Genomic DNA, 25,984 nt, shown 5'->3' on the forward strand with positions numbered 1-25,984 from the left:
ATTTCATAATGAGTAGCATTAATTAGTATTTACTAGTGTTTATCTACATCCTATTCAATGTGACATTAAATTGAACATACTATTACTACTACTACTATTATTAATATTATAACCATTGGTATTATGGAAATACTATATGTATTAGTCTTAATTAGTATCCAAAGTTATGTTCTAAACCAAATTAAATGACGTGGATCTCAATCACATGGAGCATATATAAATAGAAAAAAATAAACAGCGTATTATTATATTAGGAATATCCTGTGAGTGAAGGGAGAATATAATATACTATGGATTGTATTGGAATAGAAAGAAAATAAAGGGGGTCTCGTGGGTAGCCATCAACTTTAGTTAATAGGTGCAGCTGTGACGGTATTAAATTTGAAATATAATTGTCAACTTATTAGTTTCAAAATTTTCTTTTTGCTGGAAACCTATAACCATGAATGCAACTGTAAACCATTAATTTCCACCTCTCCCTTTCTCCTTACCCACACAAACTATCTCATACCTTGTGTCTCACCATATTCCACTTATTATTAATTTACTAGTATTATTATTATAACAATATACATATATATACCCTAATTTTGAAATAATATGAATTAGTGTATAAAAATATCATGTAGTAGTAATAAACTCAAGTATATTATATTGCTAATAAGTGCACAATTTGAACTCGTTTTTGGAATTTAATAGTAGTAATAATAAATAATGTGAGAGGTAATTTAATAATGATTTAAGTGATGTAAACGCAGCATTTAAGGCGCTTTTTCTGTAACATGGAAATGAAGAGAAGAAGTGCATTATTTGTAAAAAAAAAGCGGTTAGTTTTTGGAAGGTAAATTAGTTACTAGTCTCCCAAAGTGATGGAAATAGAGGCGGAGGTTGGCGATATAGAGACGGCGATGCCTCGGAACGGCGGCGAAGCATACTTGGTGTGGGAAGATCTAACGGTGGTGCTGCCCAATTTCGGACAGGGTCCGACCCGGAAGCTGCTTCATGGGCTAAGCGGGTATGCCGTACCGGGTCGGATCATGGCTATTATGGGCCCTTCCGGCTCCGGCAAGTCCACCCTTCTTGATGCATTGGCAGGTCACAACCTATTCATTATAAATCCTCATCTCAAATTACTTAAGTAGTAGTAGTAGTAGTAGTATATTTTATTTGTTCTCATTTACTAACAAATCCAGATTTTTAATATACATTACTCCTATAATGAAGTTATTTAAATTTGTGCAATATACTATGATAGTATTGTTTTGCTGCCTAAAACTTTGGTACATATGTTATGTATGTTGTTAGTAAGTTATCAAACTATGAAAGCGTTGAAATCTTGAATGATTACAAAATCAAAAACAATAGTTTGGTTGCAAATTCAGAACAAATCAAGAGTTGGTAATTTGCACGCGGATGTTAAAGATGATATATAAAACTTGAATCTGGTGATGATTCGGGAATTTATAGGCAGATTGCCCAAAAGGAGATAAAATTGACACTTTATATTTTCATTGTTGATTGAATTCTTAAACTTCAAATTATTCTAAATAAAGATTGAATAGCACTAGAATTAGCTGGATGTATCTATGATTATCTTAGATATGATCAAGATCAATTATTTACTAGTTTTATTATTTGGTTAAATTAAGTGAATTGATCGAAGCATATCTGTCTTAAACTAAAATGTTTGAATATTTGTCTTAAAAGTAACAACATAATTAGTGTGAGAGATTATTTTTTGAAGTAATCTATAGGATAAATAACAGTTTATGATCTCAACTATGGGGTGATTTTTTGTTTATCATCTCAAATTTAGCTTGTTTTTAATTATATATCTTGTACTTGCAAAATTTTATTTACTGTTAAGAATGAGGCTACAAATATTTTTGCAATGGGATAAAAGTATATGTGTTTGGTGACACAGGTAGATTGTCAAGAAACATCGTCATGACTGGAAACATTCATCTGAACGGGAAGAAGCAGAGGCTGGATTATGGTGTGGTGGTATGTAATTCAAGAATCACGTTAGTTTGTTTGAAAGGCTGAATTTGAGTTGAATGATGCAAACAGGCTTATGTTACACAAGAGGATGTGCTGTTGGGGACTCTGACAGTGCGGGAGACGCTGAGGTACTCGGCCCACCTGAGGCTTCCGAGCACCATGACTAAGCAGGCGATCAAACAAGTCGTGGAGGCGACCATCATGGAGATGGGCCTCCAAGACTGCGCTGATCGACAGATTGGAAACTGGCAGATGAGAGGCATAAGTGGTGGTGAGAAGAAGAGAGTGAGCATTGCTCTTGAGATCCTCACGCGCCCTCGCCTCATGTTTCTTGATGAGCCTACCAGTGGCCTCGACAGTGCAGCCGCCTTCTTTGTCATCCAGTCCATCAAGAATCTTTCCCGGGACGGGAGGACTATCATCTGCTCCATCCACCAGCCTAGCAGCGAAGTTTTCGCCCTCTTTGATGATCTTTATTTGCTGTCCGGAGGGGAAACGGTTTACTTTGGTGAAGCTCGCACAGGGATTAAGGTTTCTTTTAATTTTGTTAATAAAACTACTCCTTGTTTAGTGGTCTAATTTTGTCATTTTGATCTTCAGTTTTTTGCAGAATCAGGGTTTCCCTGTCCGAGCAGGCGGAATCCCTCAGATCATTTCCTGCGCTGCATCAACTCGGACTTTGACATTGTAACGACAACGCTGAAAGGATCACAGAGACTTGGTGTAAGAATACATCAATATGCATACTGACTTTCTAGTTTAAGTTTTGAGGCATCTATCTTAATACTAATAATTACAGGAACAAGACAATAAAGCAGATCCTCTGTTGAATATGGTGACATCAGATATAAGATCAACTCTTATTGAGAAATATAAGCAATCGGAGTATGCACAAATGGCAAGATCGAGGATGCAACAAGTCTCCCTTGTTGTAAGTTTCTGGCTTCGTATATTTGGTTATACTAGTAGCATCAACTTTTTTTTTCTTTTTGACGCTATCCATGTTGCTTCGAGCCTTGGACGTATTGACTTTAAAAAGTGGTGAATTCAGCGAGGTCTGGACATTCAAGCGATAAAAGGAAGCCAAGCTAGTTGGTGGAAGCAGCTCACGACACTGACCAAGAGATCCTTCTTGAACATGTCTCGGGACATTGGATATTACTGGTCTCGGATCGTCATATACACCATTGTTGCTTTATGTGTCGGGACCCTGTTCTACGACGTTGGCACCAGCTACACAGCGATACTAGCTCGTGGCGCTTGTGGTGGCTTCGTCACTGGTTACATGACTTTCATGTCCATAGGAGGATTTCCATCCTTTGTAGAGGAAATGAAGGTAATGTGTACATGAAACCAGAATCTGGTCAAACTGATACTGATGGTGATTCTGTGTTGACATATAGGTCTTCTATCGGGAGAGGCTGAACGGGTACTATGGCGTGGCCGTGTTCATATTGTCCAACTTCTTTTCGTCGTTGCCATTCTTGGTTGCAATCTCATCTATTACCGGGACAATAACCTTTTTCATGGTGAAGTATCGGTCTGATTTCTCGCGTTACGCCTTCTTCTGCCTGAATTTATTCGGGTGCATTGCTATGGTGGAGAGCGTGATGATGATTGTTGCGTCGCTAGTCCCAAACTTCTTGATGGGGATCATAGCTGGAGCAGGAGTTCTTGTAAGTGAATTAATAAACACAGTTCCCTTATTTCAGTTTCATCCCTTCCTTACCTTTTCACATTGTTTGCAGGGTATTATGATGATGACGGCTGGCTTCTTCCGTCTCCTCCCCGATCTCCCCAAGGTCTTCTGGCGCTACCCCGTCTCCTTCATTGGATATGGGGCGTGGTCGTTGCAGGTACTTCTCCCCCTCTTCCTCTATTCCTCACTTTCTATCTCAATGATGAAAATAAGATATCACTGTATATGAATCAAGTAAGGTTAGCCTCTCTCGTGTTGATTTGTAGGGAGGATACAAGAACGACATGTTGGGGCTCGTGTTCGACCCTTTGTTCCCTGGGGATCCAAAGCTCACCGGAGAATATGTATTGACGAAGATGTTTGGTTTATCACTGGATCATTCAAAGTGGTGGGATCTATGCGCGGTGTATGCTCTCATCGTCGTATATAGATTCCTCTTCTTCGTGATTCTCAAGCTGAAAGAGAGAGCAGGGCCGTATGTGCATTCACTCTATGCGAGGAGAACTGCATACCGTCTCAAGAAACGACCATCCACGTTGCGTAGATCGACGTCTCGTCCCTCGAAGAGGCATACTGTGGCATTGTCATCCCAAGAAGGCCTCAATTCCCCCCTTGCATAGTAGCTGAATATTATATAGGACCATATTCTTATACAGCTTTGTGAGTTTTACTCGGTTCAAGTTGTAAGTTGTGTTGATCAAAGGTAATAAACATGCCACAGTTCAAAATTGATTAAATGATTTATGCGTTTGTTGATTATGAAAGAGAATAATGAAAAAGTTGGGTTTTCAGTAATTTGCATCTTTTTGGCTGGCCCTGTTGTTATGTTTACGATACAATAACAAGCAAAGACATGAAATGGGGAGAGAGCGAGAGAGAGCATAAGTTTGTGAGAATAATGGCCTCATCAAAATTTGATTTTCCATTGTACAACTCAATGTCAGAGAATAAACCAGTTACAAATTCAACATTGATTTTCCAATCCCATTCATCAATGGAGAATCCTGTGGTTCAATCTCTATATGTCTACTCCGAGAACTGATTCAAAGACATTCAAAAAGTACAGATTTCAAACAAAATTGTTGTGAAAAAATGTAGTAGTAACAAAAATTGTACTCAAAATTGTGAGTTGCTGAGAAATGTAACCATACACCTCGTGCTCTGAAACAACTTATCTATCTTCTGCCATACTGCAGTTTGAATGTGAAGAAGCTTCTCTGCCTTTTCCTGTAAAATAGGCTGGCAGCGTACGCTTTCACCGTGGATCTGTGCATAACCAAATAGTGACTTCAGATGAAAATCCAATAATAATAGGACATTAAAAAAATACAAATACAGAGCATACAAGATCCTCAGAATAATCCACAGTAAACCAATTTCAGATATTTAGGGTAAGTTCCATACTTCAATGTTACTCAGTACTGATAATAGTCATAACTACAAATATAAGAAAGGATGAAAGCTTACCTTTAAGAATAACCGGATCATAGCCTGTATAAACTCAAAATTATTTCTGCATGAAATTTCTTGTGTAAAATAATCTAGCAGAAGTCCAATCAAATGAGTTTCTGGTCTGTCGCTGGACTCTTGGTCACTGTCATCCTCGCCTACAATCTGAAGCATCCTAAGTTCCATGTCCAAAGTCGAAGATGATAAACCTTTGATATATTCTGTAAATGCTGCGACTGCAGATATTCAAGTGTGTATAGATGAGGTTCAGATAACATTTGAAATGAAATAATAGAGATAGTCAATGGTGAGTAGAGAAGAGCTTACAATCATTTTCCTCTGCAGAGTGTTGAAGGAATTGTAAGAACTCAGATACTGGACCGTCAGCTTGGATCTTTCTGCTCTCTGTTTCACCAGCTTGAGAATCCTCATCACCTTCAGCAGATTCTCTAGTTTTGAACACAATCTCTCCAGATAGGGATGGAATTGATGGCAAGAAAAAAGGGGCCTTTTCTGGCTTTTTTGGTGGCTCAATTGGTTTGTTCCTAGCTTTTATGATATCTAGATTGATCAAGCTTTGCCACTGACTCTTAGGCAACATTGAGAGGGTGACAAGATCGGGTATTTGTTCATGTCCAGGTGTGGAGAGAGGAACATCTTGCACTTCCTGAGGGCTTGACTTGTCAGCTTCCTCAGAGTTGGAATCCAAGGAATTCCCAGTTGAGATGGAAGGCAGATTGATGTTCACAATATCTTTGCCACTCCCATGGGCACCAGATTTACTAGGGGCAGAAAACATTGCCTGATTCACCCACAAGTAAACACCATTCTGATCAACATGAGTCGTAGCTAAGACATCCATATTTGGGGAAAGAGACAGTGCTGTCACAGACACATCAACAAGTATAGCATCTATTTGGCTAGCTAGGATTACATCCCAAATCCTTAGAGTCCCATCCATGCTGGAGGTCATTAGCCATTTCCCATCCTCACTAAAGCATGCATCAGTTATACGATCTGTGTGACCTTCAAACTTACGAACCATCCTCAGTGCAACAACATCAAATAAGCGGATAACTAAGTCATCTGCCACTGTAGCCAGAAGACCATTGTAACGGTGATAGACAATCTTGACAACTGGGCAACCTATTTCCCATCTGGACTTCAATTCACGTCCTTTAAAGTTCCAAACTTTTACATCACCATTCAAACCCGCGCTTATCATGATGGTATTAGTTGAATCACAAGACACGCCAACCACTTCACCATTGTGGGCACAGGACCTGCCTTCTGACATATCAACATAACTGCCTCGACTAATACCTGACTGCAGGTTAAATCGCTCAATCCAACCAGCTGCAGTCCCTACAACTGCAAAATTGCCACATGCACTGATAGCACAGGCCTTAACTGGTGTTGGGTTCTGTGGGCATGGTGACAGGATGTGTTCACCAATCACGAAATTTTGAAGCCTCCAGACAAAGGCTTGAGCAGTATCCATATGACATGTGACCACGTTGCACCAATCACGTTCTCTGATTTCAGCAACATCAAATGCGATAACAGGCTTGAGTTTTATTTCAGTTTCCTTCAGCTTGAGCTTTTTTGCTCGTTTTGATACATGGCGCTGAGAAAGCTCTCTGCTCTGTTGATCCTGGATGACAGAGAACAGCCGAAAGGCCCGATCCTGTCCAGCTGAGAGGATGTGTCGTCCATTAGAATAGAATCTGATACACTTTGGGGGTGCACTATGCCCACTTCTAAATCGTAGAAGACGGGCATCCCCATCACTAGTGTCAAAAATCCACATTTTTATAGAGTTGTCAGCTGATGAACTCATCAACACAGGCTCGTTTGCAAGAAAGTGAAGAGAAACTATTGAGCAATCATGGGCCTCTCCAATAACAGAATGGAGCCTCCTCTTTTCAAGATTCCATATGCTTATGACACCAGATGAACCACCAGATGCTAGAAGTGGCTGTCCATCAGTGCTGAAAGATAGAGCAGTCACAGAACCTCTAGTAGATTGAGAGAAAGTAACCACTTCTTCATCATATCGTATGTTGTGGACGTGAATCTTTCCATCAGAACAGCCAACAGCAACAACATCTAGGGCAGGAGATGAAACACAACAGGATATGGCTGAACTCCAGCGTTTGAATTCATAAAGTTTTTTCTTTGTGCTAATATTCCATAGTTGTAGAGAACCTTCCTGGCTTCCAACAATTACCTGTGTGCAATGCTTTTAGTGAGAAAAAGTTCCCGAGGAAACTAAAACAAGTAATAATAGGGGTTTCTTCTTAAATGTCACCAGTGCATATCATTGATGAACGAAATAAGTTACCTTGTTCAGATAAGTATCTGGATGCATAATGCAGCTTGGTGTGAACTTGTTTCCGAGTGAAATATGACCAAATGGAGAATTATTCTCAGTTATGCCTTTAAATGCCCAGATGAACATATTGCCTTTTACATCAAGGCTTAAGACATGTTCACCAAAAAGTAGCAAGTGATTAATCTTAGCATTATGGCTTTCCCATGTTGCAACCTGTAAAACGTTCAGTACAATCGCTTCAGTTTATGTTCAGAAAGCCTAAATTATCATGATTCATGACTAGTCTATAAATATATTCCAAAGGCATATTACAGCAAGTCTAACATTCTAGAAAGATCCAGCAAAGTCCAGATGATTCTCATAATAGATTGGATTCGCAGAACAATATGCTCATCTATATTTTCGAACATGGTCTACTAACCATAGATGTACAGAACTAACTAGCACTATATGTAATTTCCATTTCGAGCTTGAGTATTTTTCAAATTGAGTAATATAACCAGTACGCTTAGAACCATGGAAACAGGTAAAGAATATAAAAGCATAAACCTCGTGCATATCCTCCATACACCAAGAGGGTGCAACATTGAGGATGGCATGGGTTATAATAAAATGTTAGGTAGTTATTTGATTAGTGGAGAAAGTAACCGATCAAGGGAAAATAGTGAATTAAGATGGTGGGTCATGTGTATTTTTTTAATAAGGAGTATTGTGAGGGTAAACTATAAAGAGTGTTCAAACAGACTCTTTGTGTAGGCCTTACAAGGAAGGGGAGGATCAGTTGTAGAAGAATTAATCACAGTGAAAAGTTCCATAAAGAATAGTACATTTTGTGTAACTAATTAGCATTAATCAACATGAAAGTAAAACGCAAGAGTTACTACAGTATGCAAACCCAAAGCATGAAACAACATTAAGTGCCATGGTTGGTTACATGACTTCTTTCATTACCCGTATAAGGCTGGGGGAACATAACAACTAACTAGTATCAGATCCTCTAAACTGTCTTCATGTTCTTCACTATTTTAAAACTCTAATCATAAGTAAACTCAAGAATTATGCACGACATACCATACTTAGTTTATCCGCTGTACCTGATGAGCACGTTTAAAAACAGCAATATTACATCCATACGCAGCAAATGTGTAGTCCCGATACGAAGCCAAAGCTCGTATTTTCTTTGGTAGTTGTGGCCCTGTATTTTCCACATAAATAATAACTTAGTTGTAAACGATTAAAAGCTTTGAACTTAAAGTATAAGCAACCAGATTATACAAAATCTTATACTGCACTACAACTTAAGGGTGTCAGGTCTTATGCAATCACATCTAACCAGGGTAAAATATATGGATGTTGTAAAATACTAGGAGGATAACAAAAGAAATAGCTGCTCTTTCACTTTATCACTGAAATATGCATATTGCATTCAGCTATTCTGCTCTATTACACTCAAAAACAAAGAGATTAATAATAGTAGCAGAAACATCTCCTGAAAAAGCTTACCAACGAGTACTAAATTGAGCTTGGCACACTGCATAAGAGGGGAAAAAACGTGAGATTCTTCAAAGATAAATAGAATGCATGAGAAAAACAAGAATAACGCATATACGTTGTATATTTGAAAAGCCTTGCCGACGCTAACGGTTACAAAGGTTTCGGTGCCGAGACGCTGTACGGAGAAGGGCACTTGAGTGGTTATGTATCCAATTGCTCGAAAAGGCTGGAAAATCCCCATTATCAATCACTTTAGTTGCAATCGCACAGATTAGCAGAAAGATGTGAAGTCAATAAACAGCAGAGTCTTGCAATAGCAGCTGATAAAACGGCGTAAGAGTGAGGCAAAATAGCTTCGCCCCGTCGATGAAGGAGGAGAGCGGCGGTGGAGAGAGGTTTAGGGGGTGTTGAAATGCGCAAGGGTTTTAGAGTGTCCACTATAAGGCGGACACGCCCAATAGCCCCGCCCCAGTTTTTGTCAATAGCCCCAATTTTGTTGTCCATAGCCCCAAAATTTTGTGTCCGCCACTATGGTGGACACCTCCAATAGCCCCAAAATTTTATAATCAACTTTTATTTTATAATATTTCAAGTAATTATGAACAACTTTATCGGGCTATACGTAATTAGAAGAAATTGTAGTGAGAGAAATTGTTCATTTCCGACCCCAAATTGTAGTGAGAGAAATTTGTATAGATGTTGTGTTTGAATGGTGTGAAAATAATGAATGGAGTGGGGTGTATTTATAGGTGAATTGAAGTGAAAAAAAAAAAAAAAAAAAATCGCATGCAACCGCCGCGGCTAATGTCTCCACTATAGGCGCCGCGCCTATAGGCGCGGCTATTGCACCCCCGCCGCGTCCTCGCCGCGCACACGGCTATCGCGCGTCCGCCGCATCTCGCCCCACTCGCCGCGTCCACCCCCGCGCCGGACACCCTTCCCACTATAACCCGCCCCGCTTCCGCCCCGCTTTTTCCCCCAGCGCGGCTATAGCCGCGCCTCATTATAGTGGACACCCTTACTCCTCCTAGTTTTTAAAAAGCGCCACAAGTTAAAGTCGTTGTTTCTCTTTTGCCTTTGTTCTTATTTCTTATTCATTTAATTTCTTTATTTTTATTATTAGTAGTATTAAACTAAATATTCTAACTAAGTTGAATACTGTATATGATTGAATTAATATATGAATATTGTTAAATAAGGGAAGTTATATAATAGTACTAATAGATGGCACACTTCGGGAATGGCACGCGAATTTTTTCTAGGATATCTTGTTTTGTGTTTAAGGTATTACTCCCATATTTATATTTATATTAATATTAATGTGAGAGAGAGTTTTTTTATAAAAAAAAATGAAATGTGACATCTTTTATGAGATGAATTAAAAAGAAAAAAGTGATATTTATTATGGGACGGAGTAAGTAGTATATAATTAAGCATTCAAACTATTTTCATAACTTTGTGAAGGATACCGTGTAGAATCTGCTCAAGGAAAATGGACATTTGGAAACACTTTGATATATGCTAATGCATAGTACTACTTTATTAGGAAACTCAAGTTACACATAAGAATGAGAAGCACTTGCATTCTCAACCGAGTTTTGGGGAACTGAAGTAATTGTAATGGTCGCGGAAGTTGTTAACTGAGATTGTTTATTCTTCAGCTTAATGTATTGGGACAATAAATTGCAGTCAATGACTGAATAGCTTACAAAAAATTAGTTCAACGTGACAGAATCATACATGTGTAAGTGATGAATCCGCGAATTTCTGATGTTTGTGAATGCAAGTAAAAATACAGATCACGACACAAAGAATTTACGTGGTTCGATTTACTGAAGTAAATCTACGTCCACGGGAAGAAAAGAGGGCAGAGTTGTATTGCTTGATCTGTTTTCTACAGCTTACAAATACAAACTTGCTATTTTATATTTTTATCTCTAGAGAGCGAGAGAGTCCCCCTTAATCTATCTGATCTAAGTTCTATTTATACATTAAACTAAGATCGTGGCTTGCGTCACCACTAACTAGGTAGCGGATGTCGTGGAGGTCATGCGATCCTGCATGGGCCCACTATCCTGCATGAGTTAATGACTGCTTGACACCACTAAATAGATCGTGGGTGTAGTGGAGATCGTGGAGGTTCTGACATGAGTTGACTATCTCCCAGTTCGGTCAAATACTGAGACCGAACTGCTGAACTATTGCCGAGCAGCTTTTGCCGGTCTGAGAGTAGAGCTTGATTGGTCGGCTTTTACCGAGCTGTAGGCTGGGGCCGAACTCTTTGGTAATGCCGAACTGATTGGTTGGCTTTTACCGAGCTGTAGGCTGGGGCCGAACTCTTTGGTAATGCCGATCTGATACTCTTCCTTGGGCTTTGGGCTGATGGGCCGTCACTGCTGTTGGGCTTGTTTAGTCCGTACTCCATCACTACCCCCCCCGAAAAGCGAAGTGAATTACTTCGGCGAAGCGAGTCACTTCGGCATTCTGGATAAAGGTACGGGGTAAGTTGATGTTTGTCTTTGGTCTGATGAAATAAACATCTTTGACCGGACTCGTCTTTGGTCTGATGAAATAAACATCTTTGGCCGGACTCGTCTTTGGTCTGATGAAATAAACATCTTTGACCGGACTCGTCTTTGGTCTGATGAAATAAACATCTTTGACCGGACTCGTCTTTGGTCTGATGAAATAAACATCTTTGACCGGACTCGTCTTTGGTCTGATGAAATAAACATCTTTGACCGGACTCGTCTTTGGTCTGATGGAATAAACATCTTTGACCGGACTCGTCTTTGGTCTGATGAAATAAACATCTTTGACCGGACTCGTCTTTGGTCTGATGAAATAAACATCTTTGACCGGACTCGTCTTTGGTCTGATGAAATAAACATCTTTGACCGGACTCGTCTTTGGTCTGATGAAATAAACATCTTTGACCGGACTCGTCTTTGGTCTGATGAAATAAACATCTTTGACCGGACTCGTCTTTGGTCTGATGAAATAAACATCTTTGGCCGGACTCGTCTTTGGTCTGATGAAATAAACATCTTTGACCGGACTCGTCTTTGGTCTGATGAAATAAACATCTTTGACCGGACTCGTCTTTGGTCTGATGAAATAAACATCTTTGACCGGACTCGTCTTTGGTCTGATGAAATAAACATCTTTGACCGGACTCGTCTTGTATCTTCTGTAGAAGCTTTGACTTCACAATCGTTAGCTTGCAGCTCGTTTCGGACGAACTGCTTGTTTAAGCTGAATTGTGGTCTTGTATCCTCTGTAGAAGCTTTGACTCAATCGTTGGCTTGTTGCAGCTCGTTTCAGACGAACTGCTTGTTTAAGCTGAATTGTGGTCTTGTATCTTCTGTAGAAGCTTTGACTCACAATCGTTGGCTTGTTGCAGCTCGTTTCAGACGAACTGCTTGTTTAAGCTGAATTGTGGTCTTGTATCTTCTGTAGAAGCTTTGACTCACAATCGTTGGCTTGTTGCAGCTCGTTTCAGACGAACTGCTTGTTTAAGCTGAATTGTGGTCTTGTATCTTCTGTAGAAGCTTTGACTCACAATCGTTGGCTTGTTGCAGCTCGTTTCAGACGAACTGCTATCTCTTCGGTACGGAGGAGATGGAGTTCTCCTGTGGTTCCGGTACCGAGGAGGAACAGGAACATGTCGGGGTTGAGGATTCTTCTTTCCGGAAGACACAGCACTACTGCGGTAGTGACTTTCATGTCTGGAGGAGGAAGGAGAATCCACCCTTTTCGTCTTCGGCTCTTGGCTCTTTTGCAGGAAGGCTAAGAACTCATCCTGCTTCTCAGCCAAGAACAGCTTGACAGCCTCATTCAAATCAGGCTGCTGGGAAGACTCGGTGTGTGGACCTTTTGAGCGGCTTGTTCCTTCTCCGTAAGAACTGGAAGTAGATTTTTCACGAGGCTGCTTTCCAGGCCTATGGGCTGCTGGATTAGCTTCCTCATGGTTATCACGGACGGAGGCACGGGTGTTATGTGATCTGGTATGCATTTTTTTGGTAGAAGAGGATCAAAAACTCGCTTTATCACAAATTTGGTTCTCTGTTTCCCACAGACGGCGCCAGTGATGAGTCGGCGAATTTTTGATGTTTGTAAATGCTGGTAGAGAATAAAGATCACGACACAAATGATTTTACGTGGTTCGATTTACTGAGGTAAATCTACGTCCACGGGAGGAAAAGAGGGCAGAGTTGTATTGCTTGATCTGTTTTCTACAGCTTACAAATACAAACTTGCTATTTGATATTTTATCTCTAGAGAGCGAGAGACAGCCTCCTTAATCTATCTGATCTAAGTTCTATTTATACATTGAACTAAGATCGTGGCTTGCGTCACCACTAACTAGGTAGCGGATGTCGTGGAGGTCATGCGATCCTGCATGGGCCCACTATCCTGCATGAGTTAATGACTGCTTGACACCACTAAATAGATCGTGGGTGTAGTGGAGATCGTGGAGGTTCTGACATGAGTTGACTATCTCCCAGTTCGGTCAAATACTGAGACCGAACTGCTGAACTATTGCCGAGCAGCTTTTGCCGGTCTGAGAGTAGAGCTTGATTGGTCGGCTTTTACCGAGCTGTAGGCTGGGGCCGAACTCTTTGGTAATGCCGAACTGATTGGTTGGCTTTTACCGAGCTGTAGGCTGGGGCCGAACTCTTTGGTAATGCCGATCTGATACTCTTCCTTGGGCTTTGGGCTGATGGGCCGTCACTGCTGTTGGGCTTGTTTAGTCCGTACTCCATCACTACCCCCCCCCGAAAAGCGAAGTGAATTACTTCGGCGAAGCGAGTCACTTCGGCATTCTGGATAAAGGTACGGGGTAAGTTGATGTTTGTCTTTGGTCTGATGAAATAAACATCTTTGACCGGACTCGTCTTTGGTCTGATGAAATAAACATCTTTGGCCGGACTCGTCTTTGGTCTGATGAAATAAACATCTTTGACCGGACTCGTCTTTGGTCTGATGAAATAAACATCTTTGACCGGACTCGTCTTTGGTCTGATGAAATAAACATCTTTGACCGGACTCGTCTTTGGTCTGATGAAATAAACATCTTTGACCGGACTCGTCTTTGGTCTGATGGAATAAACATCTTTGACCGGACTCGTCTTTGGTCTGATGAAATAAACATCTTTGACCGGACTCGTCTTTGGTCTGATGAAATAAACATCTTTGACCGGACTCGTCTTTGGTCTGATGAAATAAACATCTTTGACCGGACTCGTCTTTGGTCTGATGAAATAAACATCTTTGACCGGACTCGTCTTTGGTCTGATGAAATAAACATCTTTGACCGGACTCGTCTTTGGTCTGATGAAATAAACATCTTTGGCCGGACTCGTCTTTGGTCTGATGAAATAAACATCTTTGACCGGACTCGTCTTTGGTCTGATGAAATAAACATCTTTGACCGGACTCGTCTTTGGTCTGATGAAATAAACATCTTTGACCGGACTCGTCTTTGGTCTGATGAAATAAACATCTTTGACCGGACTCGTCTTGTATCTTCTGTAGAAGCTTTGACTTCACAATCGTTAGCTTGCAGCTCGTTTCGGACGAACTGCTTGTTTAAGCTGAATTGTGGTCTTGTATCCTCTGTAGAAGCTTTGACTCAATCGTTGGCTTGTTGCAGCTCGTTTCAGACGAACTGCTTGTTTAAGCTGAATTGTGGTCTTGTATCTTCTGTAGAAGCTTTGACTCACAATCGTTGGCTTGTTGCAGCTCGTTTCAGACGAACTGCTTGTTTAAGCTGAATTGTGGTCTTGTATCTTCTGTAGAAGCTTTGACTCACAATCGTTGGCTTGTTGCAGCTCGTTTCAGACGAACTGCTTGTTTAAGCTGAATTGTGGTCTTGTATCTTCTGTAGAAGCTTTGACTCACAATCGTTGGCTTGTTGCAGCTCGTTTCAGACGAACTGCTATCTCTTCGGTACGGAGGAGATGGAGTTCTCCTGTGGTTCCGGTACCGAGGAGGAACAGGAACATGTCGGGGTTGAGGATTCTTCTTTCCGGAAGACACAGCACTACTGCGGTAGTGACTTTCATGTCTGGAGGAGGAGATGGAGTTCTCCTGTGGTTCCGGTACCGAGGAGGAACAGGAACATGTCGGGGTTGAGGATTCTTCTTTCCGGAAGGCACAGCACTACTGCGGTAGTGACTTTCATGTCTGGAGGAGGAAGGAGAATCCACCCTTTTCGTCTTCGGCTCTTGGCTCTTTTGCAGGAAGGCTAAGAACTCATCCTGCTTCTCAGCCAAGAACAGCTTGACAGCCTCATTCAAATCAGGCTGCTGGGAAGACTCGGCGTGTGGACCTTTTGAGCGGCTTGTTCCTTCTCCGTGAGAACTGGAAGTAGATTTTTCACGAGGCTGTTTTCCAGGCCTATGGGCTGCTGGATTAGCTTCCTCATGGTTATCACGGACGGAGGCACGGGTGTTATGTGATCTGGTATGCATTTTTTTGGTAGAAGAGGATCAAAAACTCGGTTTATCACAAATTTGGTTCTCTGTTTCCCACAGACGGCGCCAGTGATGAGTCGGCGAATTTTTGATGTTTGTAAATGCTGGTAGAGAATAAAGATCACGACACAAATGATTTTACGTGGTTCGATTTACTGAGGTAAATCTACGTCCACGGGAGGAAAAGAGGGCAGAGTTGTATTGCTTGATCTGTTTTCTACAGCTTACAAATACAAACTTGCTATTTGATATTTTATCTCTAGAGAGCGAGAGACAGCCTCCTTAATCTATCTGATCTAAGTTCTATTTATACATTGAACTAAGATCGTGGCTTGCGTCACCACTAACTAGGTAGCGGATGTCGTGGAGGTCATGCGATCCTGCATGGGCCCACTATCCTGCATGAGTTAATGACTGCTTGACACCACTAAATAGATCGTGGGTGTAGTGGAGATCGTGGAGGTTCTGACATGAGTTGACTATCTCCCAGTTCGGTCAAATACTGAGACCGAACTGCTGAACTATTGCCGAGCAGCTTTTGTCGGTCTGAGAGTAGAGCTTGATTGGTCGGCTTTTACCGAGCTGTAGGCTGGGGCCGAACTCTTTGGTAATGCCGAACTGATTGGTTGGCTTTTACCGAGCTGTAGGCTGGGGCCGAACTCTTTGGTAATGCCGATCTGATACTCTTCCTTGGGCTTTGGGCTGATGGGCCGTCACTGCTGTTGGGCTTGTTTAGTCCGTACTCCATCAGTAAGTTTATCGACATATCATTAATGAAAAGGGTGTTGAGCATTATGAAGTTTTTGGATGAATGCAATTACACTGAATTCAAAATTTGCATGTGAACTAAAAACTGCATCCAAACCAATTGTTCAAGTCCAATGTCGATGTCTACATAATTTAAACTATGGATGTAATAATCTATATAAATGGACATCATTGCTACTTGAAGCATCCGCAACGAAACTAGTGAGTAGTCATTATTATGCCGTAATGAAAGAATTTTATGTGTGTTTATTAAATCAAGAAGCAGCGGATCCATAGTTGTTCCCAAAAACGAGTAACTGCAACTTATCATACCAGCCCCGGCGACGGCGCGTAGAATGTTGGCGCCGCGCCCCTTAAACAAAGATTTGATACCCTCATTCTTCACTATTTTAGTAAACGCATCCAACGAGCTTTTATATTTTACCGCTTCACCCGAAGTCATCATCATCCTTCTCCGTACAGTGTCGATTGGGTACGCCGCAAGCCCAGCGCCGTTCGTCACAACCCAACCCAGCCCGAAGCTAGCCAAGAATGAATCCTAGTATATGTTGTCATCTCATAAACAATGTCATTTTATTAATAATAATAATCCCTTATTATTATTTCACTTACCTGCAGATCTGCGGTTAGCAAGAGGGGCTTCAAAGAATCGTACATTCCGAAATAGAGGCCGCGGTAGACGATGATGCCGAGGAGCGATATGTTGAATCCTCGATAGAGGCCGGGGACGCCGCCAGATGCTAATGTCTTGCGGTAGACGTCGAACAATCCGTTGAATTGCCTTTGGTGACGGATTTGGCATCGTTGGAGAGGCGAGTACGAGCATAGTCAAGAGAGTAAACAATCACCTGAGATGAAGCGCCGGCAGCGCCACTGGAGGCCAGGTTCCCGCCAAACCATTTCCAGTACCCGTCTCACTCTTTCTTGAAATTGAAAAGGCTCTTGAAGTAATCCTTGAATGCGAAATTGAAAGCCTGCATAAATTAAAGAAAGCATTGCTTGTTTTTCAGTACAACTACTACTCTAGTCTCTATATAAATTAAATGGTATTCATACTACTGCTACCTGAGTGGGGAAGTAACGAAGCACGTTAGTGCCGTTTCCTCTCCAAAAGGACGCAAATCCTTCCTCGTTGATTGTTCTCTTGAAACAGTCACCGATTCCTTTGTACGGCCGACACAGCCTACCACTCTTGATAAGTTCATCTTGGTTTTCTATCATGAGCTTCACGCGCTCCATTGGCGCTGCGGCCGACTTCGACACCGCTGCCGACACTCCGCCCATCGCGAAATCCCCGAAAATCCCTTCTCCGCCGGTGCTTGCGCCATTGAACTATCCGTGTACCTCCGAAAATGCTCACCGCCTGTTTTCTGCTCCATGTATACTTGTTGCAATTGAGACAGAATTTGATTATCATCATCACCGCCTTGTTGCAATGCTCCGAAAACCCCAGCCTCGTCATCATTGATTATCATCATCATCAGAGCATTTTTACGTGCCACCGGATCCGTATTTCTTACCAAGGACGAGTAACTGCAGCTTATCGTAGCCAGCAAGCACACCAGCACTAGCAATGGCCCTCAAAATGTTAGCTCCAGCCCCTTTGAATAGAGATTTGGCACCCTCGTTCTTCAAGATCTGAGAGAAAGCATCCAATGAGTTTTTGTATTTTACAGCTTCACCAGATGTCATCATCATACGTCTGCGAACAGTATCAATTGGGTACGATGCAAGACCAGCACCGTTTGTGATCAGCCAACCCAGGGCAAAGCTAGCAAAGAAACTATCCTGAAACCAGCAAATTATTCCATAGACAGTTATGTCAGTACAATCGAAAATATTCAAAGGAAGATCAAGATTCATATATTTAGACTTAAAGATACCTGCAGTGTGTCAGTGAGAAGAACTGGCTTCAAAGAATCGTACATTCCAAAGTAGAGACCACGGTAAACAATGATCCCGACACATGATATGTTGAATCCACGATACAGTCCAGCAATGCCATCAGACGCCAATGTCTTCCTGTAGACATCAACCAAGCCATTGAACTGTCTCTCTCCTCCCTTCTTTGCTGCCTTGGCATCATTTGCTAATCTAGTACGAGCATAGTCCAGAGAGTAAACAAAGAGGAGAGAAGAAGCACCAGCTGCACCACCTGAAGCCAGGTTCCCAGCAAACCATTTCTAGTAACCATCTCTATCTTTCTTAAAGTTGAAAAGCCTTTTGAAGTAATCCTTGAATGCAAAATTCAAGGCCTGCAAATGATTTTAAAGATTTTATTGAGCATATACTTTAGGGGGGAAAGGAAACATATTACCGCAGAGTGTCCAAAATTATAACTTGCCTGTGTTGGGAAGTAACGGATCACATTAGCAGTGTTCCCTCTCCATAAAGAACCAAATCCTTCTTCTTTGATTGTTCTCGAGAAACATTCACCAATGCCTCCATATGGTTTAGACAATCTACCAGTCTTAAGCATCTCATCCTGGTTTTGTATCAAAAGTTTCACACGCTCAATAGGAGCAGCAGCTGTTTTAGACACCGCAGCAGAGACTCCACCCATGAGAAATGTAAGAAAACGTGCATCAATTTGAAAAGGCTAGGCCTTTGGCCTTTCATCTTGTGGTAACCTCCAAAATGTTTATGAGATACCTTATTGCAAAGACTCTTCAAATAGGCACTCCTATCCTATAAATAGGTGGAGTCTTGAGAGTTGAGAACACACCACAACTTACACTATCTACTTTCTCTAGTTTAAGCATTCTAGTTCGCATTGCATAGCTCGGTTCTCGCCTTCAATTCAAGTTCGCCGGTGCCTACGAGTTTGAGGTGCTTCAACTCGATAGGAGGAAAGTCGTTTCATCTTTGGGGACATTACGCCAATCCGTGAGCACTAGCCGGGGCGTATTTCGTCTTGCGGAGAGAGGGTCACCTCGACTCGACTTGAAGAATACTATAGTTTGCATCTCTTTACTTTCGTTGTAATTTTTATTATTATATTTACCTTCCAGTTTTGTTCTTTTGTAATAGCAAGAGTTTTCCCGTGTAAAGGCTACAATATTTCCAACAATCGCAAGACGAAATATTGTACTCTTGTTGAAATCATGTCGACCGATGACGGAGGAAACATGAAATTCAAAGCTGGAATAAAGCAACGAACGGTCGCAATGTCGATGCGCTATGGAGTGGTTAATTCCTTGAGATCTATTCTCTTGAGAATGATGTTTATCGTTTGTCATTTGACAAGCAAGACCAATTTAGATTTGGTAGTAGTAATTGGGATGCATGGGTTGATGAATATACCAATGCACATTTGGTTCAATATAATTGTGTACTTATTGTTGGAAACAATACTGTACAAATTATTTGAACGTGTTGTTATAAACAACAAAGATCACGAGGTGATCGCAGTGGTCTCCGACGTGGACCATGGTAATAATCCAAATGAATGGTTTGTTGATACGGGTGCCACATGTCATGTGTGCTCCGAGAGAAGCGTTTTTTCTACTTACAAATCTGTTGGAGGTAGAAAAGTACGTATGGGAAACCAAGCCTCTTCCGAGGTGGTTGGTGTGGGTAATGTGTTCCTAAAATTAGGATCCGGAAAGGTTCTTACCCTCAAGGATGTGCTGCATGTCCCTGACATCCGAAATAATTTGGTGTCAGGCTCACTTCTAGTAAATCATGGATTTTCACTATAATTTGAGTGTGAAAAGGTTATATTGACCAAGTATGAAAAGTTCATAGGTGAAGGTCACCTAGTGAATGGGCTTTTTGAGCTGAATGTTACGGTCATTCACCGTGGAAAAGGATTAAGAAATAAGGAAGATGATACATCCTCCTATTTGCTTGAGTGCTCTGATTTATGGCATAAAAGATTGGGACATGTAAATCTAAATGCTATAAAAAGATTAGTAAATCTTAATTTACTAAAAGTAGATAAGTTTAACTCACAAGAAAAATGTGAAGTCTGTGTTGAAGCAAAAATGACCAAGCTACCGTTTCGCTCGGTAGAACGGAGCACAAAACCTCTAGAGTTAATCCATACAGACGTATGTGATTTAAAATTTGTGCAAACTAGAGGTGGTAAAAAGTACTTCATCACATTTATAGATGATTGCACAAGGTATTGTTACCTTTACTTATTGAGAAGTAAAGATGAGGCAATTGAAGCGTTTAAAGACTTCAAAAATGAAGCCGAAAATCAACTTAATTGTCGAATTAAGTGTGTTCGAAGTGATAGAGGTGGTGAGTATGTAGCCCCGTTTGCAGAATTATGTCATGCAAGTGGTATAATTCACCAAACAACGGCTCCATATTCTCCCCAGTCAAATGGAGTTGCTGAACGAAAAAATCAAACACTTAAAGAGATGGTGAATGCTCTGTTGATTAATTCTGGTTTATCCCAGAACATGTGGGGGGAGGCTGTGTTAACAGCGAATCATATCCTGAATAAAATTCCACTAAAAAATAGGGACGTGACTCCTTATGAGTTGTGCAAAGGGAAGAAACCTTCATATTCATACCTCAAAGTGTGGGGGTGTTTAGCGAAGGTAGAAGTGCCACTTCCGAAACAAGTTGCAATAGGCCCTAAAACAGTCGATTGCATCTTTATTGGCCATGCACTTAATAGTAGTGCATATCGTTTCCTAGTCCATAGGTCAGCTGTGCCTGGCGTGGCTGAAGGAACAACGATTGAGTCAAGGAATGCTATATTCTTTGAGAATGTATACCCTTGCAAGAGGCAAGAGGATCGTTCTAGTGAAAGAATGATGGATGAATCCACTAGTTCTAATCCTCCAAAAAGGACGAGGTCAAGTCCTGAGGATGTTGAACCAAGACGTGGTAAAAGAGTTAAAGTTGCTAAAACATTTGGTCCTGACTTCATAACTTTTATGTTGGATGACGAACCAAAGTCATTGGCGGAAGCTCTGTCTGGCCCAGACGCGGCGTGGTGGCAAGAAGCTATCAACAGTGAAATTGAATCCATCATGAGAAATAACACTTGGGTGTTAGTAGACTTGCCTGAAGGCTGTAAGCCTTTAGGGTGCAAGTGGATTCTGAAAAGGAAATATAAGCCTGATGGTACTATAGATAAGTACAAAGCTCGCCTAGTTGTCCAAGGCTTTAAGCAGAAAGAAGGGTATGACTTTTTTGATACCTATTCACCTGTTACGAGAATCACTTCCATTCGGGTGCTTCTTGCGATTGCTGCTTTGCACAATCTTGAGATTCACCAAATGGATGTGAAAACTGCGTTTCTGAATGGTGATCTGGAAGAAGAAATATATATGGAACAACCCGAAGGGTTTGTTGTGCCTGGGCAAGAGCGTAAAGTATGCAAACTGGTAAAGTATGGGTTGAAGCAAGCACCATTACAATGACATTTGAAATTTGACAACGTGATGTTGGCAAATGGATTCACTATCAATGAGTGCGATAAGTGTGTTTACATTAAGAACACAGATAACGGTTTTGTTATGGTGTGTCTGTATGTTGATGATATGTTGATAATAGGCAGCAATAGTGCTATTATTAACGAGACAAAAAACATGTTGAAAAGAAATTTCGATATGAAAGATATAGGTCTAGCTGATGTGATTCTTGGAATCAAAATATTGAGGACTAATGAGGGAATTGCCTTAACGCAATCTCATTATGTTGAGAAAATGCTTAAGAAATTCAACTCGTTTGATTGTAAGCCAGCAAAGACCCCTTTGGAGCTCAATGTTCATCTGAGCAAGAATATGGGTGATTCTGTTGCTCAAGAAGAGTATGCAAAGGTCATAGGAAGTTTGATGTTTATCACAAACTGTACTCGACCTGATCTTGCTTGTCCTGTAAACAAGTTGAGCCGATTTACGAGCAACCCAAGTAAGGAACATTGGAAAGCTCTGTGTAGAGTTTTGAGATACTTGAAGTATACTCTTAACTTTGGGGTGCATTACACAAGATATCCCCAAGTACTTGAAGGGTACTGTGATGCAAATTGGATCTCTGATTCAAAAGACTCATTTTCTACAAGTGGGTATGTGTTCACTGTGGGGGGTGGTGTTGTCTCGTGGAAATCAACGAAACAGACGTGTATTGCTCGTTCCACCATGGAATCTGAGTTTATCGCTTTGGATAAAGCAGAGGAAGAAGCCAAGTGGCTCAGAAATTTCCTAGAATGTATTCCATGTTGGAAGAAGCCAGTGCCCGCAGTATTGATACACTGTGATAGCAAAGCAGCTATAGGTAGAGCACAAAGTGGCTTTTATAATGGTAAGTCTCGATATATTCGTCGGCGACATAATACCGTAAGGCAGTTGATCACAAGTGGCATTATCTCAGTTGACTATGTAAAGTCAGTGGATAACTTAGCGGATCCGTTAACAAAAGGTTTAAACCGTGATCAAATGCATAAATTGCTAAAAGGAATGGGACTAAAAACCACATCTTAAAAGATGAGTATAGTGGTAACCCAACCATACGATTGGAGATCCCATGGGATTGGTTCAATGGGAAAACGAAGCTATACAAATCTAGCTGTAACACTCAGAAGATTTTAATCTTCGCTCATTTTTTAGAAAGCATTGAGTGTTGTAACTTGCACGTGGTAAGAGGTTAAGTCTTTTGACTTTTAATGATTCTTGAAATCTCAAGGAGATGCAGTATGGCAGGATACTCATGAAAGAATCACCTATGTAAGTGAGAAGTGGGCCGCTTCGTGTGTGTGAGTCACTTATGAATTCCAAAGAGGTGTTCCACGGCCGAAACGGACACAAACGTGAGAACTGGTGAAGTTGAGACAATATTGTGTTGATGCTATTGACTAGGCATACACCAAGGAGGAATAGTTCAAGGCATCGCGTCCACTAGTCCGCCGGTATGTCCGATAGTGTTGACTATGGAAGGTTCAAAACTACAAGTTACCTCTCCAAATACAGTATCGTTTCCTGAGAACTGAGCAAAAGAGTCTGCATACATGCATTTGTGTCTGGTGTTGGTTTGAGCTTTCAGCGCTCTAACCAATGTGGGGGATTGTAAGAAAACGTGCATCAATTTGAAAAGGCTAGGCCTTTGGCCTTTCATCTTGTGGTAACCTCCAAAATGTTTATGAGATACCTTATTGCAAAGACTCTTCAAATAGGCACTCTTATCCTATAAATAGGTGGAGTCTTGAGAGTTGAGAACACACCACAACTTACATTATCTACTTTCTCTAGTTTAAGCATTCTAGTTCGCATTGCATAGCTCGGTTCTCGCCTTCAATTCAAGTTCGCCGGTGCCTACGAGTTTGAGGTGCTTCAACTCGATAGGAGGAAAGTCGTTTCATCTTTGGGGACATTACGCCAATCCGTGAGCACTAGCCGGGGCGTATTTCGTCTTGCGGAGAGAGGGTCACCTCGACTCGACTTGAAGAATACTATAGTTTGCATCTCTTTACTTTCGTTGTAATTTTTATTATTATATTTACCTTCCAGTTTTGTTCTTTTGTAATAGCAAGAGTTTTCTCGTGTAAAGGCTACAATATTTCCAACAAGAAAATCAATAGCAAAGCCCGCAAATCCTTTCTCTGCAGGGGCTTGTGCAAAAACTGGGAGACAGCAGACTTGACCACAGAAAGGTCGTAATTCATTTGAGAAGGATATGTCAATGCAGCATTTGTGTAGTTCCCATATTTATATTGTGATTGATATAAAGATGGCCGAGGCTGACAACCTTCAAATGCCCCGAAACGCTGAGTGGGGGTAGATCTGAAAAGCTGCCCAGCCACCTTCTGAACGGTGGACGGGTAGTGTGGCTGATCCATAGTCATTGCTACCTTTTCAAATTAAGAATTCACACATTAGAAAACAAAGTTCTGTTTATTAAATATATGTAGAAAAGGTCAAAATCAAAATGCAAGCAACATAGATATCACCTTTGTCCTTTATGCTTTAACAATAACAGAAACTGGTTTTTGAGTAAAACAAAAGCTATATCAGCCTATCAGATATGCCTCTACCTATGCATTCATGGCACAAGATATTGCAGAAAGAAAACATCAACAGATACAAGATTAACAGTATTTGACATTTGGAGTAGGATTCACTTCAGGTTGTTGTAAAGTGGAGTTGTGCCAAAACAATATGTCAAGCCCTAAGATTACACTCAGGCTTTAGTTAAGTAAAACAAAATACAAAAAATGAATGAGAGTAATGGTATTACCAACAATACAAAAAATAAATCAGCATGTGTGTGCAGACATGCACAAAAAGGAGGATGGATTGGTTGGGCTTGGAGGTGAATTTCAAAAATTACATAGTTATGCAGTAACACATATATAACCCAGCTAAATAATCATCCAAAATTATTTAGATAGACTATAATTACAAAAAATTTGAAGGATTTGCATTGCTGATTCTAAAATTATGTTGAAAATGCCATGATAATAAAAATTACAAGTCACAGCTGTGATTCAAGCAACAATAATAAATTTGTTATTAGTAATTTAAAATTCTTGATCCAAGAGCAACAACTGTGACAAGGTCTGCAAAATACTAGTCACCCAAAAAAATGAGGAAAATGAACAAAAAGTAGGTGAACATGCTGCCACTAATCGATAAAACACAAACAACAATCACTAGTAAGATCACTAATTAAATCCTGCAGCACTCAAGATGTGAATCAGATCCGTAAGGGCATCCACAATGGCGCCTAGCGCACCGCCTAGCCGAGCGCCTGCGCTAGGCGGTCGCTAGGCGAACCATTGGAGAATCCGAAAACCGCCGAGCGGTTTTTCGGAAATCAATTTCGCCTAGCGCTAGGCGGTCGAAAACCGCTGGGCTATGTGTTGGGCGATCCGCTCGGCTCCATTGCAGCGCCCGGATCGCCCAGCGCATAGCCCAGCGGAATTTTTTTTTTCGAAACACTATATATACGCGATTTGCACTTCATTTTCATTCGCACCACTTGTATTATTAATATTTCTCGTATATGTCTCGTAAATTAATGTTTTTTTTAAAAATTTTTGTACTTTTTTTTAATTTATTGTACTTTTTTTTAAAAATTAAAATAGTATTATTAATGTTTCTCGTATATGTCTCGTAAATTAAATTCCGTATATTGTGTTATTAGTGATGTGGCTGGGCTATTTATGATATGGCTAGGCTATGGCTGAGCTATTTCTGATGTGGCAGGAGGATTTTTAGTATTGATGATGTGGCAGGAGGAGTTTGTGGTTGGGCTATGGCTGGGCTATTGCTGGGCTATAACCATGGTGGATGCTCTAATGAAATTTTAGAAACTCTACATCAAAAAAGGAACTAAACAAAGATGCTGTCACGAAGAGAGCTACTAAATCTTAAAATAATTGTATTAGTGTTGGTTTCTGGATTACAAGAGATAACAGTAGGGCGTAATACAACCCAAAAGAAGGAATACAAATGGAAAACTGAACTGAAATTACAACTGAAAATTGAAACAATTAAACCGTGAAGTTTGATAGCCGAGTCGAGGTGGCCTCTTCCCACAAGACGAGATACGCCCCGGTAGTGCTCTCGGTTTGGCGTGTCTTCCCCAAAGGTAAAACGACTACGTCTCTGGTGAAGCAGCACCGCTATCAGCAGAGCTCCGACGAACTGGATGGAGGAGAGGGCAGAGCTTCGACAGAAAGACAATGTAGAGAGGGAGAGAGCTTATGATGCAAATGCTTGTGAATGTTGTGTAAAGATGCATGGAATGACTAGCCTATTTATAGGCTCATTCCACTGCTGGGGGGTCAACAGCCATGAT

The 25,984-nt window shown here is 41.0% G+C and overlaps 2 protein-coding genes and 2 pseudogenes across 3 annotated transcripts; 1 reads left to right on the forward strand and 3 right to left on the reverse strand.

The window, feature by feature from the left end:
- The first annotated feature begins 652 nt into the window (after positions 1–652).
- Positions 653–4,459, forward strand: LOC121767777 (ABC transporter G family member 15-like). The gene is made up of 9 exons (XM_042164106.1): positions 653–1,095; positions 1,925–2,004; positions 2,071–2,532; positions 2,602–2,724; positions 2,801–2,932; positions 3,053–3,337; positions 3,405–3,677; positions 3,750–3,857; positions 3,967–4,459. The coding sequence occupies exons 1-9, from the start codon at positions 870–872 to the stop codon at positions 4,318–4,320; spliced, it is 2,043 nt and encodes a 680-aa protein (XP_042020040.1). The 5' UTR covers positions 653–869; the 3' UTR covers positions 4,321–4,459.
- Positions 4,460–4,586: 127 nt separating this feature from the next.
- LOC121793061 (U3 small nucleolar RNA-associated protein 21 homolog) lies at positions 4,587–9,374 on the reverse strand. Of its 2 annotated transcripts, XM_042191266.1 has the most exons (7): positions 9,094–9,374; positions 8,988–9,015; positions 8,579–8,679; positions 7,494–7,697; positions 5,477–7,379; positions 5,168–5,385; positions 4,587–4,966 (listed from the first exon to the last, which is right to left on the reverse strand). In XM_042191266.1, exons 1-7 carry the CDS (start codon positions 9,217–9,219, stop codon positions 4,817–4,819), a joined length of 2,730 nt encoding a protein of 909 aa, XP_042047200.1. In that variant the 5' UTR covers positions 9,220–9,374; the 3' UTR covers positions 4,587–4,816. The 2 variants fall into 2 exon arrangements, with proteins under 2 accessions (XP_042047200.1, XP_042047199.1); XM_042191265.1 differs by having other exon boundaries at positions 8,988–9,374.
- A 7,105-nt stretch (positions 9,375–16,479) lies between these two features.
- Positions 16,480–17,541, reverse strand: LOC121769360 (annotated as a pseudogene).
- A 171-nt stretch (positions 17,542–17,712) lies between these two features.
- LOC121769306 lies at positions 17,713–24,020 on the reverse strand (annotated as a pseudogene).
- Positions 24,021–25,984: the final 1,964 nt, after the last annotated feature.

The sequence above is a fragment of the Salvia splendens genome, chromosome 2 (assembly GCF_004379255.2).
Source record: "Salvia splendens isolate huo1 chromosome 2, SspV2, whole genome shotgun sequence".
Lineage (NCBI taxonomy): Eukaryota > Viridiplantae > Streptophyta > Magnoliopsida > Lamiales > Lamiaceae > Salvia > Salvia splendens.